This window comes from Bufo bufo, chromosome 6 (genome assembly GCF_905171765.1).
Source record: "Bufo bufo chromosome 6, aBufBuf1.1, whole genome shotgun sequence".
NCBI lineage: Eukaryota > Metazoa > Chordata > Amphibia > Anura > Bufonidae > Bufo > Bufo bufo.
The window spans coordinates 425,476,794-425,496,716 of NC_053394.1; the positions used below are offsets into that span (position 1 = coordinate 425,476,794).

Sequence of the window (19,923 nt, forward strand, 5' to 3'; positions counted from 1 at the left end):
TTTCTGATCCTGGATAACCTCTATATGCTGCGGCCAAAACTCACAGGAAAATGACTGCAACACCAAGCCTTAGGACCCAGAGCACTACATCAGATATGGGAAATATATGCAACTTTTTCATTTTTATTTTTTTTATCCTTTAAAAAGGCGGAAATTTTTTTTTCTAACATTTTTTTTTAATAAAATCTGAAATGCAAATTTAAAAATTAGTCAAAAGCCCCAGGAAGGCAAGTAATTACTGACTATTCACCAGTTACTCGGCAACAGGAGTCTGGCTGGATGGCAACCGAAAATACCAACAAGCCAGACAAAGAGGCAGTAAATCCGAGCAGATCCGCCCTGTTGCCAAGATACCACAAGCGTAAATAACCCGGGTGTTAGAAAACTCCCCGCGCTCTCAAACCTGGAACTTACACACACTTTTTAAAGCATACAGATTTTTTTACTTTTAACTTTTTCTTTTAATGTTGCAATTTTTGTATCTTTTTTAATTGCATACATTTTATTATATATATATTTTTTTTTTATTTTTTTTTTACTGATTGCATAACCCCAAAAAGACACAGATTTGTCTCTTACTTCTTTTTGAGAACCAGGATTTTTTTTTCTTAGCAACTAAACATGGAAGCTGGGAAGACCAGGGCGCCATCATGGAAGCCGGAACCAACTCCAGAAAAAATAGAGACGAGCTTCTTTCATCAGCTGCTCAACAAGCGCATGGTCTTGAACGCCCGGGATGATGTGGTCAGTCTGGTGCTCCCTCTCACATTTTGTATAAGGAAGGAAGGGAAGGGGGGGGGGGGTCCATAAAGTTAATTTAATGCAAAAGCCGACAGACCTTTAGTTTTGACTATGGGCATGTGTTATTTGCTAAAATGTAACCTTTATTGTAAAGATTTTGCCATCTAGTGGTGACAAGAGGAATTGCCATTGTATAGCTGCATCTTTTATTTATTTTTATTATCTTATCTCTTATTATTTTGTAATATATTATTAAATATTATTTTTATATATACTATGCAACTTTTTTAGACGTTGTCTTTGTCTCTTCTACTTGTGTCTCCGCTGTTATCGCCGCAGACACACTGATACCGTTTCCGTCGCTTGGGACCTAGGCATAATTATTTATTCATTAGACAAGGTATTTACAGTACTTTGCAAAAATATTCCACCCCTTTTTTTTTTATGTAATGAAGTAAAAAAATAATTGGACATGTTGAATTTCAGTAACCGATCATAAATACCTGCATGCTAGCAAAGTATGTCAGGAGGAATAGCTGACGAACGCCATTTAAGGTGTATGGTCTCCTCTACCATGTGAGGTGGAGGGGAACAGCTGGAAGGCGCATGCTATAATCCTGCCGAGGACCGGCAGTTATAAGAAGTTACATTGTTGCATTTGCTATTACATTATTATTGTGTCCTTCTCCCATACCCTGTAGATTGTAAGCCCTCACGGGCAGGGCCCTCTCTCCTTCTGTACCAGTCTGTAACTCGTCTTGTTCATGCTCAGTGTAATTGTCTGTATTATGTATGTAAACCCCGTATCATATGTACAGCGCTATGGAATGAATGGCGCTATAATAATTATTATTAAATAATTTATTATTATGTTTCCATCTAGAAATCCCTTCTGCACCGGCTGGTATTCGTCTCTAAGATCTCCCCCGATCTGGCCGATAAGAGAAAACTCGGAGGTAAATGATGAGAATTACATGTGATGTTTTTAAAAAGTCCCCATAAAAATTGTCATTAATCCTTCTTTGTGAATTTTTTGGGGTAAACCCACAACGGTGGTCAATGGCAGATTAGATTATCTACAGCTCTACTTAAATGTCTGCTCTTTCTTGGCGGACCCCTTTTACTGGTCCCAAAACCAGGGCCCACCTAAGGATCTAGTGGACCATCGGCCAGCCTAAAAATTCATAAAAAATTATTAAAGGGCATCTGTCAGCAGTTTTGTACCTATGATACTGGCTGACCTGTTACATGTGCACTTGGCAGCTGAAGACATCTGTGTTGGCCCCATGTTCATATGTGCCCGCATTGCTGAGAAAAAAGGTTTTAATATATGCAAATGAGCCTCTAGGAGCAACGGGGGTGTTACCATTACACCTAGAGGCTCTGCTCTCTCTGCAATTGCCGAGCCCTCTGCACTTTGCAGTTGCAGAGACAGCAGAGCCTCTAGGTGTAATGGTAACGCCCCCGTTGCTCCTAGAGGCTCATTTGCATATAATAAAACATCATTTTTCTCAGCAATGCGGGCACATATGAACACGGGACCAACACAGATGCCTTCAGCTGCCAAGCGCACATGTAACAGGTCAGCCAGTGTCATAGGTACAAAACTGCTGACAGATGCCCTTTAACATACAATAGAAACAATACAGAAGAGATCACAGTCTCAGGGTGGGGATGGGAGATACCACTATGATCCCTGACTCCCCCATACACATACAGACTGCTTGTGTTTTCATTGGGGAATAAGTCGCTGTCAGACTCTTTTAATAGCAGCTTATTTCCCATGGGAACAAAGAATCGGACACATTGAAATCCGACATGTCCGATCCCTCTTTCCCGCTGAGTCTTGACACTCATACACATTAGTCGCTGAGATCAGTAGGTTAGGCTGACTTACCTCTAATGTGTTTATGGGCACCTTAAAGTGGTTGTCCAGGATTTTAGTATTGATGACCTATTCTCAGGATAGGCCATCAACATCTGAATATCAGGGGTCCAACGCCCTGCATCCTCGACAAATCGGCTGTCTCAGAGCAGTGCAGTGGACGGAGCTGGTGACTGCGGCGCTGCTCCCATTCGCCCAATTACAGGGCTGGAGCTAGCTCTGAACAGCTGATTGACAGGTGCGGGTTTCCTGTGGATAGGCCATCAATATTAAAATCCAGGACAATCCCTTTAAGAACGTATTTTCTTTCCATTCCTTTTTTTTTGCGGACCGTATACAGAACCGCTCATTTCAATGGGTCTGCAAAAAAAACAGAAGTTACACTGTGTGCATTTCTTTTCCGCATGTCCGTTCTGCAAAAAAATAGAACATGTCCTATAGTTGTCCGCATTACGGACAACTGGACAAGGATAGGACTGTTCTATTAGGGGCCAGCTGTTCCGTTCCGAAAAATACGGAATGCACAGACGTCATCCGTATTTTTTGTGGATCAGTTTTTTGCGGACCGCAAAATACATACGGTCGTGTGCATGAGGCCTAAGCCTGATGTTATGTGTTGGCTTGTAGCCCCGAACTACACTATCAGCACCAAAGATGGCAGATCAGGGCCTTGCCAGGTTTTTTATGATCTTGACCAAGCCTTGAGCCTCATGGTTTTGCGGTTGATGTTGTGTCTGTTGTAGTAATAGATAATCTATGTCAGGGCTGGCCAACCTGCGGCTCTCCAGCTGTTGTAAAACTACAATTCCCACCATGCCCTGCTGAAGGCTGATAGTTGTAGACAATCTGGGTATGCTGGGAGTTGTAGTTTTGCAACAGCTGGAGAGCCGCAGGTTGGCCATCCCTGATCTATGTTATAATATATGTTATCTCATATCACAGAATACTGGGAACAGCAATTCCAGCGGTATAACTGGGGCGAAAACGTAACCGGTCTTCTGCTCTTGTATCCTGCGTACACCATCCACTGCCTGGAGGTAAAAAACAACCCTATTCAAAGGGCTACACACCACAGAGGTAGACTATGAGGCCAATGGAGAGAGGGTGTCCGGCCATGGTTGATCCCATTCCCTTTGCTATTTGGGGCAAAACCCTGTGCATCACGGGTAGAATTGGCCCAATGGTCATGGAAAGAAATGTAAATCAGGGCCTTCAGACACCATAAAGGAAGTCCCAATTTGTGACACAAACTAACCCATGGCTAATACTGACTCACTGAACCACCCAGTACTATAGAGGTTGCATCAACTGTTTCATTCTCTGCAGTTTTGCCTGTGCATAACCTTCAGCATGACACGCAGATGCACATTAAGGAATTCAATGTATGGCTTGGTGAAAGCTGGCTGAACCAAGGGTTTGGCTTTGTGTCTCATGTTAGCTATTGTTGGAATGGAAAAGAACTGTACAAGAAAGATGGTTTGCATCTTTCTCTCAAGGGAACGAATGTCCTCAGTGAACAGTTCCAAGTATTTGCTAAGGAGCATTTAAACTAGGAAAGGGGGGCAAAAGAGTGATAATCCAGCAGTCCGACTGCCCCTCGGAACAATGCCAGAAGATGCCAGTAGCACAAAGGTTAGGAAATGACAAGCTCAGATTCTTGTCTACAAATGCTCGCAGTTTAGGGAATAAGATCAATGAACTTGAGTCTATAATGGCATCTGAGAATATAGATTGAGTGGCTGTTACTGAGACGTGGTTCAATGGGAGTAATGACTGGGATATAACAATACCAGGGTTCTCTCTATATAGGAAAGACAGAGAAGGCAAGAATCAGGGAGGGGTGGCCCTGTATGTGAAAGATAGCATAAAATCTAATTTAATACAAGTTAGCAAGAACAATTTAGAGTCAGTTTGGGTTACCGTGCAGCTTGATAATCATAAGGTAACTTGTGTAGGTATGATATATAGATATATAGACCACCTAGCCAGGTCAAAGAATTAGATAATCTACTAGTTAAGGAAATAGCTAAAATGACATTGAAGGGGGAAGTTATCATTATGGGAAACTTTAATCTTCCTGATGTAAACTGGAAAACAAAAATAGCTAGTTCTGCCAGGAGTACAGATATTCTAAATTCCCTACTGGGATTATCTCTACAGCAAGTAGTTGAGGAGCCAACCCGGAAGGAGACCATTTTAGATTTAGTATTCACAAATGGGAATTTGGTATCCGATATTACTGTAGGGGAAAGCTTGGGATCTAGTGATCACCAGTCAGTGTGGTTTACTATAAGTACAGTGACTGAGTCACACCACACAAAAACAAAAGTTTTAGATTTTAAAAAAACTGACTTTTCTAAAATTAGATTAGTGGTATACGAGTCCCTATCAGACTGGAACAGTTTCAATGGAGTCCAGGAGAAATGGGACTACTTAAAAGTGGCACTATTGAAGGCAACAGAAAATTGCATTAGGCTTGTCAGTAAAAGCAAAAAAAGGAAGAGACCACTGTGGTACTCAGCAGAAGTGGCCAAAATCATTAAAAACAAAAAGATAGCATTTAGGAATTATATAAAAATAAAAAAAACGAGGATGACAGGCAAATTTATAAGATTAGGCAGAGAGAGGCCAAACAAGTTATAAGAGCTTCTAAAGCACAGGCAGAAGAGAAATTAGCTCAGTCAGGGAAAAAAGGCGATAAGGCATTCTTCAGATACATAAATGAAAAAAGGAAACTAAAACAAGGAATTACCAAATTAAAAACAAAAGAAGGAAGGTATATGGAAGAAGATAAAAAAACTAGCTGACTGCCTCAATTAATACTTCTGTTCAGTTTTTACAAAGGAAAATGAAGGAAAAGGACCTCAGTTAGGAAAGAAGACTAATTAATCTTTTGATGCATGTGTCTTTACAGAGAAAGAGGTTCTAAGTCAGCTGTCTAAAATTAATACAAATAAGTCACTGATGGGATACACCCAAAGCTATTAAAAGAGCTCAGCGGCGAACTAGCAAAACCATTAACAGATTTATTTAACCAATCACTGGCAACAGGAGTCGTCCCAGAAGATTGGAAATTAGCAAATGTTGTGCCGATTCACAAGAAAGGTAGTAGGGAGGAATCGGGCAACTATAGGCCAGTAAGCCTGACATCAATAGTGGGGAAATTAATGGAAACCATACTTAAGGAGAGGATTGTGGAACATCTAAAATCCCATGGATTGAAAGATGAAAAACAGCATGGGTTTACTTCAGGGAGATCATGTCAAACTAATCTTATTGATTTTTTTGATTGGGTGACTAAAATAATAGATGGCAGAGGTGCAGTAGAGATTGCTTATCTAAACTTTAGTAAGGCTTTTGATACTGTCCCACATAAAAGGCATTTATGAAAACTAGAGGAATGGTCAAAAATCTGGCAACTAGAATTTAATGTTGATAAGTGCAAGATAAAGTACCTGGGGCGTAAAAACCCCAGAGCAGAATATACAATCAGTGATACCGTCCTAACCTCAGTATCTGAGGAAAGGGATTTAGGGGTCATTATTTCAGAAGACTTAAAAGGTAGGCAGACAATGTCATAGAGCAGCAGAAAATGCTAGCAGAATGCTTGGGTGTATAGGGAGAGGCATTACCAGTAGAAAGAGGGAGGTGCTCATGCCGCTCTACAGAGCACTAGTGAGACCTCATTTGGAGTATTGTGCTCAGTACTGGAGACCATATCTCCAGAAGGATATTGATACTTTGGAGAGAGTTCAGAGAAGAGCTACTAAACTGGTACATGGATTGCAGGACAAAACTTACCAGGAAAGATTAAAGGACCTTAACATGTATAGCTTGGAAGAAAGACGAGACAGAGGGGAGATGATAGAAACTTTTAAATACATAAAGGGAATTAACAAGGTAAAAGAGGAGAGAATATTTAAAAGAAGAAAAACTGCTACAAGAGGACATAGTTTTAAATTAGAGGGGCAAAGGTTTAAAAGTAATATCAGGAAGTATTAATTTACTGAGAGAGTAGTGGATGCATGGAATAGCCTTCCTGCAGAAGTGGTAGCTGCAAATACAGTGGAGGAGTTTAAGCATGCATGGGATAGGCATAAGGCCATCCTTCATATAAGATTGGGCCGGGGGCTATTCATAGTATTCAGTATATTGGGCAGACTAGATGGGCCAAATGGGTCTTATCTGCCGACACATTCTATGTTTACTACATCCCCCATCATGTTATCAAGTCTCAATAGGTTATGAAAACAAGAGCAATATTTTTAACACAACTTCTTTTATTTCAGTCTAGCGGAGATGTCCTCTACTGCGTTATCAGAGACCTTCAACGAATGAAGACACAAGGGGACAGGTCAGTAGTGTACCGTAAATCAGAATTATGTACCATTGGTTGGGTAATAACAAGATATTTACTCTCATTCTAATAACACCCTTCCCCTTCCAAACCTGAAGGGGTTGACCAGGAGTAGAAAATGAGGGCCGCTTTTCAATACCAGACTTAGACATACTGTAGCCACTAGCCCATGGTCAAGTTTGCAGCTTTTTTCTGGAAGCAGGCAGCCATGTTTTGATAATTCTGAATAATCCTTTTAAGCCTTTAAAGACAAGGACATTTTTGGCCTTAAAGGGAGTCTGTCAGCAGTTTTGACCTTCTATAGTGAGGGATCAAAAAAGTTTTTTTGGTTTTGTTCATTTTTCGGCAACACACTTGTATGAGGACTTGTTGTTCCTTCTTGGTACTGTTTTTGGGTCTATATACAGGGAGTGCAGAATTATTAGGCAAATGAGTATTTTGACCACATCATCCTCTTTATGCATGTTGTCTTACTCTAAGCTGTATAGGCTCGAAAGCCTACTACCAATTAAGCATATTAGGTGATGTGCATCTCTGTAATGAGAAGGGGTGTGGTCTAATGACATCAACACCCTATATCAGGTGTGCATAATTATTAGGCAACTTCCTTTCCTTTGGCAAAATGGGTCAAAAGAAGGACTTGACAGGCTCAGAAAAGTCAAAAATAGTGAGATATCTTGCAGAGGGATGCAGCACTCTTAAAATTGCAAAGCTTCTGAAGCGTGATCATCGAACAATCAAGCGTTTCATTCAAAATAGTCAACAGGGTCGCAAGAAGCGTGTGGAAAAACCAAGGCGCAAAATAACTGCCCATGAACTGAGAAAAGTCAAGTGTGCAGCTGCCAAGTTGCCACTTGCCACCAGTTTGGCCATATTTCAGAGCTGCAACATCACTGGAGTGCCCAAAAGCACAAGGTGTGCAATACTCAGAGACATGGCCAAGGTAAGAAAGGCTGAAAGACGACCACCACTGAACAAGACACACAAGCTGAAACGTCAAGACTGGGCCAAGAAATATCTCAAGACTGATTTTTCTAAGGTTTTATGGACTGATGAAATGAGAGTGAGCCTTGATGGGCCAGATGGATGGGCCCGTGGCTGGATTGGTAAAGGGCAGAGAGCTCCAGTCCGACTCAGACGCCAGCAAGGTGGAGGTGGAGTACTGGTTTGGGCTGGTATCATCAAAGATGAGCTTGTGGGGCCTTTTCGGGTTGAGGATGGAGTCAAGCTCAACTCCCAGTCCTACTGCCAGTTTCTGGAAGACACCTTCTTCAAGCAGTGGTACAGGAAGGAGTCTGCATCCTTCAAGAAAAACATGATTTTCATGCAGGACAATGCTCCATCACACGCGTCCAAGTACTCCACAGCGTGGCTGGCAAGAAAGGGTATAAGAAGAAAATCTAATGACATGGCCTCCTTGTTCACCTGATCTGAACCCCATTGAGAACCTGTGGTCCATCATCAAATGTGAGATTTACAAGGAGGGAAAACAGTACACCTCTCTGAACAGTGTCTGGGAGGCTGTGGTTGCTGCTGCACGCAATGTTGATGGTGAACATATCAAAACACTGACAGAATCCATGGATGGCAGGCTTTTGAGTGTCCTTGCAAAGAAAGGTGGCTATATTGGTCACTGATTTGTTTTTGTTTTGTTTTTGAATGTCAGAAATGTATATTTGTGAATGTTGAGATGTTATATTGGTTTCACTGGTAAAAATAAATAATTGAAATGGGTATATATTTGTTTTTTGTTAAGTTGCCTAATAATTATGCACAGTAATAGTCACCTGCACACACAGATATCCCCCTAAAATAGCTAAAACTAAAAACTACTTCCAAAAATATTCAGCTTTGATATTAATGAGTTTTTTGGGTTCATTGAGAACATTGTCAATAATAAAATAATAAAATTAATCCTCAAAAATACAACTTGCCTAATAATTCTGCACTCCCTGTATATATATATATATATATATATATATATAATATTGGTTTTGGCTCACAATCACTGATGGAAATCACTGACCAAAACATGACGTGTGAACGAGGCTTTAGTGAGGAACTTAGAATAATTTATATTTTGAATGCTAAATAAAATGTTTAGTACTTTTATGTTATTTTTAGCCCCTTCATCAATCACCTCAAATAATGTGCTAGATTAGAATAGGCTGTTATGGTGATGCCCAATAAATGTATAATAAAATGTTTTATATGTAAAAAATAAAAAAATGCATTTGTGTTGCTTTTTATTATTATTTTTTTCTTAAGATTATTTAATTATTTATGATTTTACATAATGATGTATCTGCATATATGAAAATACCTTAGCATGCCCTAATAAGGGCGGGTTCACATCAACATTATAACGGAAAGCAATAACGGAATTCATAACAGGACTTTCTTTTCCGTCCTGCATAACGGAAACCAGATGGATCCGTTATGCTGCCCATAGACTTCAATTATGACTGATCAAAACGGAATGCCTCTAAAGGTTTCCGTTTTGAATTCCATCTTATGAATACCATTATTTTCCGTTATAACGGAAAGCAATAACGGAATTCATAACGTTGTTGTGAACCCGCCCTAACAGGCATCCTTAAGACAGGCCTAAGGTCCTCCAATGGACCCTGAGCTGACTGTGAGGACATCTTGATTGCAGGGTCACAGTGGCAATGCCCCACTATCAGAGTGCAGTAATAATACACGGTGCGGGTCCTCTACTGACAATTGTGCCCGCTGAGGAAGATAACTAGTTATTCCTTGTGTTAATTTTAACTTTGTAGACATGTAAAAAAAATGGACGGATCTGATGGGTACAACTGAAATTTCACACCAACCACCGGTACCAGATATCTGCCCATCTATGGCTACCATTAAGGTGGCAACCATGAGGGATCTGTTTCATTACTGAATGCTATTCCCATCTGTTTGTTTTTACCCCATCAGGGCGCTAGTCTTGGACCCTAAAATCGTGGTGATGTCTCATAACATCCCCAGTCGCCTGTTTAGTCAGTGGAGCTACAAAGTTTTGAATGTTCCTGGTCAGTACTTGGGAGATAAGTTCAATGAGGAGGCCACCGATGGGATCATCAATGAGTGTCTGACCAAGATACTGAAGATCGGGAAGCACCTCACAAAATACCCCAAGGTCAGTGGGGGGAAGGGAGTCAAAAATAGCTTAAAAAAATGTCCCAATGTTAATTAACATAGGAAATAAACCTAAAAACATACGATAAAGCAAACAAAACAGCAACAACAACAAAAAAGTCTCATGGATACTATTCTCCACTTACTTCGAATTATCCATGAGGACGACCAAATATTTTAATTGTTAAAATTATTTTTCCAGGGCTCCAAAAATATTCCAGATTCCGTGTTTGAGAAGATCTCGGATCTGATGATACCTCAGACCTCCATCTTACATCTTCTCCAGTGTAAAGATCTGCTTACGCCAGAACAGTTCCTGAAGATGTATGACACCCCCCTACATATAATGCTGGACTCCGGTAAGTCTCCAACCCTCAGAAGAGTCTTCCTGGAGGCAGGGCTTTCATTACATGACACGTTCCTTTTTGTAGAACACAAAATAGGGACGACCGCACCAAGCTGGGGTCCTAATGGAACTGGTGACAAGCCAGCTGTGTGACGGTCCTTCAAAAAAGTGAAATTTTAGTAGATTGCCAGCAGGTGGCACCATGTAGTAGTAATAGGACATACACATTGAAATTACATTTTTGAGTGTTTGCTTTATTAAAAAGCAGTAATGTGCACAATGAAGCATCCGAAGTCGATTCGCATAAAACTTGAAATAAATCTGGCAGAGCAGTTGGAACAATGAATGAAGATCTCTGGATCCATGTGAGGTACAGGGTTGGTACTAGCTTTGTTAGAGATTGTCATTTACTACAGGATTTAAAAAATAAAATTTTTACATTTATAGGGATGAGCGAATCGACTTCGAATGAAACATTCAAAGTCGATTCACTGTACGGAGCTCCGTACAGTATTAGAATGTATTGGCTCCGATGAGCCGAAGTTATTATGCGAAGTCTCGTGAGACTTCGCGAAGTAATAACTTCAGAAATTGATTTCTACTGTAAAAAAACATTTCCCAAACTCTGGTTCAGTTCCAAGGTACCACTTCATATTAACTTCGGCTGATCGGAGCCAATACATTCTAATACTGTATGGAGCTCCTGCTCCGTACAGTATTAGAACGAAGTTTTATGTGAATCGACTTTGGATGTTTCATTCGAAGTAGATTCGCTCATCCCTACCCGCGATAAATGTAAAAAAAAAATTTTTTAAATCATGTAGTAAATGACAATCTCACATGGATCCAGAGATCTTCATTCATTGTTCCAACTGCTCTGCCAGATTTATTTCAAGTTTGCAGCTCGGGGGTGGATGTCCTGTCTGCTGCAGCTGGTGGCAGTTGAAGGATGGAACTGAGCATGTGCGTCCACCTCAGTGAGCTGGACAGAGAAATTAGAAAAAGAGCAAACAGCAATTGGGTGCTATACAGATAGATTTCATGGATTAGTTCACTGGCTAAACTAAATTTTTTATTACATTGTTTTTTTTTTGAGGGACAACCCGTTTAACATATATAGGTTTAATCTTTTTAAATGGCTGCCTTAAATAGCATTTGTTGAATCCTGTTAGGCTGCATACTAGGTTTTAGTGTTGTGGAGGGGATATTTTGTTATTTTCTAAACCTGTTTATCTGGTTAAAGGACATGTATTTGGGAGTTTAAACCAGACTACGGTGTAGGTTTCTGAAATCCAAGGGGGAGGTAAAGTAATGTCCCTCTGTAGACTGTAACTCCCAGCATGCCGTGCTTCAGTAGATGCCTTGCCATAGCTTTATGCTGCACGTATCTAACAGACTGACATGCTGAAGAGCCTGTATGTTAACCCCAAATACTGCATGTATTAATTGATTTTACACTGATCTCATAATTATGGTCACATAGTTAGAAAAGTCAATGTTTTGGTCTTGTAGGCCCCATTTCAAGCCTACTATTAATCACACCCCTTTTATCTTATTAACCATTCTACCTTTACAACACAGTCGAGTCCCATTATTCTGAGCAGCAGCCAATATCCAGAGTAACAGCCCAGTGCAGCACGGACAGCAGCTAGACGGGACTGTGGGTGACTCCATAAGGTCCTGGTAGGTTATCACAGGTATCTGGAGCCATGCTGACTGCAGTGCATCCCACAGCTGCTGGAGGCGGCGTGGAGGGAGGATCCATAGAGCGAACACAACCATCGATAGGGGTCCCACAGATGCCCAAAGCCATAGTAGTACTGGGAACTCTTGGTCAGGCTCTTCCAACCAATGTCAGACATTTTTAGCCATGTGACATGTCGCATTGTCCTGCTGGAAGGTCCCATCCATCCCAGGGAAGACAGTCAGCATGTATGGGTGTACGTGATCTGCAAGGATGGATTCATACCAAAATCTGTTGAGAATGACTTCCACATGGATAAGTGGCCCAGGGAACGCCACGAAAACCTTCCCCAGACCATAACGCTGCCGCCACCAGCTTGTGTTCTTCCAGTAATGGTTGCAGGGTTTTTGTTCTCTGATGTTTCTTGCCTGACACGCCGACGTCCATCCGTTCCATAAAGCATAAAATGTGGTTCATCGGAGAAGACAACCCTCTGCCAATCAGTGGAGGTCCAATACTGATACAACTGCAAAAATTTAAGCCTTTTCTGCCGATGCAGCTTGGTTATCAGAGATGCAGTGACCATCTGTCTGCTACGCAGTAAGGTTCTCTGTACTGTTGTGCTAGACACACGTCTGGTCGCCTCTGGATCATTTTGGCGATGAGCCGCTCCTCTGTAGGGTGTCAGTCCGCCCTCGTGCACCTTTGTAGCTGATGTTCACCTCTCACATCAATGACACGTGGTGCTCCAAAGTTGCTGAACAAAACACTGTTGCCACAGTAGCGCATGAACAGTTCACACTGCGCAGTTTCAGAAATACCACCACCCTTGGCCTGAGAGCCAATAATCATCCCTTTTTGCAATTCAGATAAATTGCCCCTTTTACCCATAACAACGATGAGGGATGTGTGTGCAGACAGCCTATCAAACACCTTCTATACCCACCGAGCCAGCTCAGCACACCTTATATACCCACCGAGCCAGCTCAGCACACCTCATATACCCACCGATCCAGCTCAGCACACCTCATATACCCACCGAGCCAGCTCAGCACACCTCATATACCCACCGATCCAGCTCAGCACACCTCATATACCCACCGAGCCAGCTCAGCACACCTCATATACCCACCGAGCCAGCTCAGCACACCTTATATACCCACCGAGCCAGTTCAGCACACCTCATATACCCACCGAGCCAGCTCAGCACACCTTATATACCCACCGAGCCAGCTCAGCACACCTTATATACCCACCGAGCCAGTTCAGCACACCTTATATACCCACCGAGCCAGCTCAGCACAGCTTATATACCCACCGAGACAGCTCAGCACACCTTATATACCCACCGAGCCAGCTCAGCACACCTTATATACCCACCGAGCCAGCTCAGCACACAGGACTTCCTTCCTGAGCTACACACTGCTGACGTCGAAAGTAGGAGGTGGTCATAATTAGTGTTGAGCGAAGCGAGCTTCGGATGTTACATCCTAAGTAGCTTCGTTCAAAACTTCGGAATAATACTGTACGGAGATCCGTCTCCGTACAGTATTAGAATGTATGGGCTCCGATGAGCCAAAGTAAGTTATTTGTGAATTCGCGCGTGACTTCGTTAGTTGATTTTTAAAATGGAAAACCACTTTAAAACTTGAAAACTTTAAAAATCAACTACCAAAGTTATTCAACGAAGTCACGCGCGAATTCACAAATGACTTACATTGGCTCATCGGAGCCCATACATTCTAATACTGTACGGAGACGGATCTCCGTACAGTATTATTCCGAAGTTTTGAACGAAGCTACTTCGGATGAAGCAACGTTCAACACTAGTTAGAATAATGGAACTTGACTGTTTATATAAAGGGGAACTTCACCCAATGTAAACAATTCACCAATGACTTATAATACTTACCTAACTTTCCGAAGCCTGTCTAGCAGATAACAAACTTAGTGACTTTATATGTATGACATTTTTTTAAAAATTGCTAAATAAAAAATATTTAATCAAATGGTAAAAAACATTTACCTGAAAAATATATATATTCAAAAAAATGACCAAACAATAATTACAATTTATATGGAATAAAAATAATGCACCAGACATGTCCTAAAACATAAAAACTAATTACATATCCTAATTACATACATTTTTTTTTACAGATCGTGTTTGGCCTGCCGCGGTTCATTTAACACCTGTGAAGACACGAACGCTTCAATGATGAGAACTGTTTTACAGCATAGCTAGGGCAGTATATGGTGGTACACAGAGTGGAAGTGCTACAATTTGTCAGAAGAGAAAAATGAACTTGGAATTATTCATAAAACCAGTTATAAATGTTCTAACTGAAATAAAAAATGTTGGGTTTTTTTACTTTTCACTCATTCATGACCTAAAAATTTACAAACTATTCAAAAAATTCAACTGACAATCCATAAATTCACTGGTACAACAGTATCTTATAGTTCTCATACCAGGACAGCTTTAGAAGGTCTTATAGGTCATGCAGAATCTGTTCTGGGAAAAGGTTCCTAACACAGCTAGAACGAGCCCTGTACCTAACTTGGATCCAGAGATCTCTATTTATTGCTCTGATTGCTCTTCTAGATTTATTTTTAGCTCATGGGTGTGTCCTTTCTGCTGCAGCTTTCTCCCCATTACAGCTCAGAGGACACATCCTTTCTGCTGCAGCTCTCTCCCTATCACAGCTCAGAGGACATGTCCTTTCTGCTGCTGCTTTCTCCCTATCACAGCTCAGAGGACACGTCTATTCTGCTGCAGCTCTCTCCCTATCACAGCTCAGAGGACATGTCCTTTCTGCTGCAGCTTTCTCCCTATCACAGCTCAGAGGGCATGTCCATTCTGCTGCAGCTCTGTCCCTATCACAGCTCAGAGGACATGTCCTTTCTGCTGCAGCTTTCTCCCTATCACAGCTCAGAGGACACGTCTATTCTGCTGCAGCTCTCTCCCTATCACAGCTCAGAGGACATGTCCTTTCTGCTGCAGCTTTCTCCCTATCACAGCTCAGAGGACACGTCCATTCTGCTGCAGCTCTCTCCCTATCACAGCTCAGAGGACACGTCCTTTCTGCTGCAGCTTTCTCCCTATCACAGCTCAGAGGACATGTCCTTTCTGCTGCAGCTTTCTCCCTATCACAGCTCAGAGGGCACGTCCATTCTGCTGCAGCTCTGTCCCTATCACAGCTCAGAGGACATGTCCTTTCTGCTGCAGCTTTCTCCCTATCACAGCTCAGAGGACATGTCCTTTCTGCTGCAGTTTTCTTCCTACCAAAGCTCAGTGAGTATTTTTTCTCAGGTAGCATTTTCTTTCTGCTGCAGTTCTCTCCCTGTCACACCTTCTAACTAAGATACGGCTAGTGCTCAGTTGAAGAATGGAAGTGAGCATGTGTGACCACCTCAGACGGGTGGACAGAAACATAAAAGAAAAGAACAAACAGCAGGTGACACTATATAGATAGATTTTATTGAACTGAATAGGAATGATCCGGCACTAATACATTCCTTTGGGGGAAAAAGCCGGATCCGGCATTCAGGCAAGTCTTCAGATTTTTCGCCGGAGATAAAACCGTAGCATGCTACGGTTTTATATTTTGCCTGATCAGTCAAAACGACTGAACTGAAGACATCCTGATGCAAACTGAACGGATTACTCTCCATTCAGAATGCATGGGGATAAAACCGATCAGTTCTTTTCCGGTATAGAGCCCCTAGGACGGAACTCAGCGCCGGAAAAGAAAAACGCTAGTGTGAAAGTATCCTAAAATATTAAGCACAACTGTACTGGATGTTTCTTCCTGTACTGATAATTAGGAATAGGACCTTGATTTTTTTATTTTATTATGAAAATGTTTAAAGGTCAGCAGTTTTGTCCCTATGACACTGGCTGACCTGTTACATGTGCACTTGGCAGCTGAAGGCGTCTGTGTTGGTCCCATGTTCATATGTGTCCGCATTGCTGGGAAAAATGATGTTTTATTATATACAAATGATCCTCTAGTAGAAAAGAGGGTGTTACCATTACACCTAGAGACTCCGCTCTCTCTGCAACTGCCGAAACCTCTGCCCTTTGATTTACAGAACAAGGTGTGATGACATTTACAGTGCGTGGACCTGTCAATCAAAGTGCAGAGGGCGCGCCAGTTGCAGAGAGCGCAGAGCCTCTAGGTGTAATGGTAACGCCCCCGTTGCTCCTAGAGACTCATTTGCATATATTAAAACATCATTTTTCTCAGCAATGCGGGCACATAGGAACATAGGACCAACACAGATGTCAAGTGCACATGTAACAGGTCAGTCAGCGTCATAGGTACAAATCTGCTGACAGATGCCGTTTAATGCCCCCTAATTCATAAGAATTAACCAACACCACAAAATGTTTGATTTTATAGGTATTTTATTTTTTCTTTTATATATAAAAAAGACAACTTTAGAGCATTCGCTCTCGGAGGAAAGGGGAGGAGCTATGGTTTAGGGCCTGTTGGTGTTACCACAGATGGGTACGCACAGATACAATATAGTAATTGGCAGGATTATCACATGTTCAGACACAACATGGAGGGTATCGCCTTCAGGTGAAATCCATAGACTGTACACGCCGAAATACTAAAAAGGCGACGCCATATTGTATTTTCAGCAGTGCAGTCCTGGGTGTTCCGTTGACGTGTTGCATACATGGTTGGTAGTACTGTACAACAATAAAATTTTACATGGATAACATGGTGCCACTAGGGTGAAAATTGTGCATAAGAACCTCCAACGGTAACACACACACAGGGCAGTAAAATATTTTATTTCAAAAAGGAAAAAAAATAAAAGTTTGTTCGAGCCCTCCAAATTCACCAACATTGTGGAATTTTTTTTTTTAATAGTCTTCATAGATTTCACACGAATATTGAACACACATTTTTGAGGATCGGGGAAAATGTCCACTAGTTTTTGATTCACTCTTCCCATAAGTCCAGGTTTAGGATGGGGCACTTTGGCCGACGAGGGGAAATTCACAACTTGAAATTGTCTGAATTATTTTCTCAGATATTTGTTCAAATAGGCAAATTCACAATTTGTTCGAAGAGACTTCAAAATTTGACCAGGTTTTTGGCAAGTTTGTTGTTCACAAAAAAAAAAAGTAAAATAAAACACATTTGCTTGAGATAAAATGTAAACATTTCAGTGTAACAGGAAAAATAGATAAAAAACTGGAGATGAGAGACAGGACGAGGAATTCTTTTTCTATTATTTACAGATATTTTTTGGAAAATACAGCCCGACGGAGCAGCATTTTACTTTTTTTTTTACAATTATACATTAGGATCTTCTATAGATAACAAATACATATATACATGACTCAATGCCGTATGCTTATTTTCCTCTCTCCTATAGCAGACCATCAACACCTGACCTCATACACTCACGCATACACAAGCAAAAAATAAAATAAAATCATATAGCAATTTCTCCATAGATATCTATAATATAGTATTTTTTTAGAAAATATTTTTTTTCAACTAATCCCATCCACAGGCCATAGAAACCTCCCAATATGACGTAGGTGATTGTATTTATATTAAGTATATATTTTTTTTTAGGTTATCTGTCATTTAAAAAAAAATGTACAGGCAGCATATTTTTTTCACATATAATATAAATGTGGTTCAAAGAGTGAGCCAAAGTTATCCCATTGTGAAAAAAAGAAAAAGAAAAAAAATCTATGAATGCGGTTAGGGATGTTTCTAATCAAGAATAATTAAAACCGTGATTTAACTTTATATTGAATAATAATAAAAAAAAAACTTGTGAGTTAAAAAAATAAAATTAAAATCATATTGCAATTAAAATAAGCAAAACAATTAGTGGTGGTGGTGGGGGGGATATTTACTTAATAAATTCTGATGATATTCAGATTTCCTTCTGATAATTATAGAAACAAAGAAATATTTTGGCACTATGGTTGACTCTCGTAACTAACGGAGAAACTGTTTAAAAAGTGTAGTAATTATAGAGTTTTTAAGTGTCAAATTGAAAAATGAAATTCAATAAACTCCTGAAGTTTTTGGGATTTTTTTCCCCCCCTCAAATGAGAAAAAATGTAAAAAACAAACAAACAAAAAAAAGAAAATAAAAGTTACCTTTGAACTTAGTCCATACTTAAAAATAAAAGACATACACACACTAAAATAAACACAATTATTAAATTAACAAAATTGTACACCCTTATAAAAGTAACAAAACTCCATTGCATCCATAAATCTATATTTCAAAATGTAAAAAATTAACTTACTTTTTAAACTCTGTCCGTATTATTGACTTATATTGGAAATTTAAGGCCAGGGTCGTATATACCCTGCCATGTGTATATACCCTGAGGCCGGAACTGATCCCATCTGGGATCGTTGATCTCATCCGGGGCATCTGTTTTGAAGCTGGACAGAAAAATGCTGCATGCCCGGCGCTATCAGGCTATGGACAACGGGTCAGACACAACTGATATACGTGTGCCCAGCTCAATTCTAGAGGGACAGAAGTTTTCAGTTTGGCTTCTATTTTAGTGTATTATTATATGGGGTTGAAACAAGTGAAATGTTCTCAATTTGAATCTTCTGTAACCATATTTCTAGGAGCTTTAGAATTTTTTTTTGGATACCTCAAGTCCACCAAATGCTATGAAAAGCTGCATAACCAAAAATATCTCGATTACAAAAAGTAAAATCACTCTTCACATGGTACATAATCAACGCAATATAGGATCACAGCTTTACACTGCAGCATTGATAAGGAACATAGCATTCTTAAGGGATTGGGATCGGCCACAATTTATTTTCACCCCTTGCTTAGAGGTCTCAAGGATATCATATGTACTAGGGCTGCAACGGGGGCATTTAAAATAAATGGGCAATTTAAAAAAATATTTTCCTTTTTTTTTTTTTTACTTTTAGAGGGAAAAATTAAAGCCCTATTCTAGTAAGGCCTATGAAAAAAGGAAAAAAATATCCCAAGGCACCCCCTGTTAACTGCACACCGGGCTCATTTACAGATTGGCACAAGTTTGGCTGTAGATCGTGGTGGGCACAGATTGAGCTTAGCGTCAGAGGGCCGTGCTCTCCGAGTCCTCATCCGATTCCGTCCTGCCTTCGGCTGAGCGCCTCTGCTGTTCCTGTTTCATGGCATCACGTTTCAAGGCAGTATCGATTTCAATTAGAATAGATGGAATGTCAAAATGGATGATATCTGGAAAGCAATGGGGGATATTAGTATAGCTTTTTTGGATGCATTGGTTTTTAGTCTGTTATTTAGAACCCACTTGCCTGAAATCCTCTATCCCTAACCGAAATACATATCATTTCCCCAATACTTTGCAAGCTAATCCTTGATTTACTTGTCCAAGGCTAAGGCTGAATTTAGAGATAAGCGAATTTCATATTTTGAAATTCGTTCACGTTTCGTTTGGTGGTAAAAACAGAATTGCGCTATGTATTCCGTTACCACGGACCAAAACGCAATTCTATGACGGAATGCTTTCTGTTATTCATTCCGTCATAATAGAAGTCTATGGGCTGCAAAACGGATCCGTCCCGTTTCCGTTATGCAGGGGAGTCCTCCCCTGCATAACGGAAACGGGACGGATCAGTTTTGCAGCCTACAGACTTCTATTATGACGGAATGAATAATGGAATGCCTCTAAAGGCATTCCGTTATGCATTCCGTCATAGAATTGCGTTATGGTCCGTGGTAACGGAATCCATAGCGCA

General features: G+C 40.6%; 2 protein-coding genes across 4 annotated transcripts in view; one reads left to right on the forward strand and one right to left on the reverse strand.

The window, feature by feature from the left end:
- The first annotated feature begins 446 nt into the window (after window positions 1-446).
- LOC121005028 (testis-expressed protein 47-like) lies at window positions 447-14,434 on the forward strand. The gene is made up of 7 exons (XM_040437530.1): window positions 447-744; window positions 1,625-1,697; window positions 3,569-3,663; window positions 6,916-6,980; window positions 9,930-10,131; window positions 10,333-10,489; window positions 14,321-14,434. Exons 1-7 carry the CDS (start codon window positions 622-624, stop codon window positions 14,377-14,379), a joined length of 774 nt encoding a protein of 257 aa, XP_040293464.1. The 5' UTR covers window positions 447-621; the 3' UTR covers window positions 14,380-14,434.
- Window positions 14,435-18,050: 3,616 nt separating this feature from the next.
- ARHGAP44 (Rho GTPase activating protein 44) overlaps window positions 18,051-19,923 on the reverse strand; it is a 134,671-nt gene continuing 132,798 nt past the window's right edge. Inside the window, exon 21 of one of the 3 annotated variants that reach the window (XM_040437531.1) lies at window positions 18,051-19,402. In XM_040437531.1, the coding sequence (XP_040293465.1) occupies window positions 19,260-19,402 (143 nt within the window). In that variant the 3' untranslated portion in view covers window positions 18,051-19,259. The remainder of the gene's footprint in view (window positions 19,403-19,923) is intronic. The other 2 variants (XM_040437533.1, XM_040437532.1) reach the window with 2 other exon arrangements.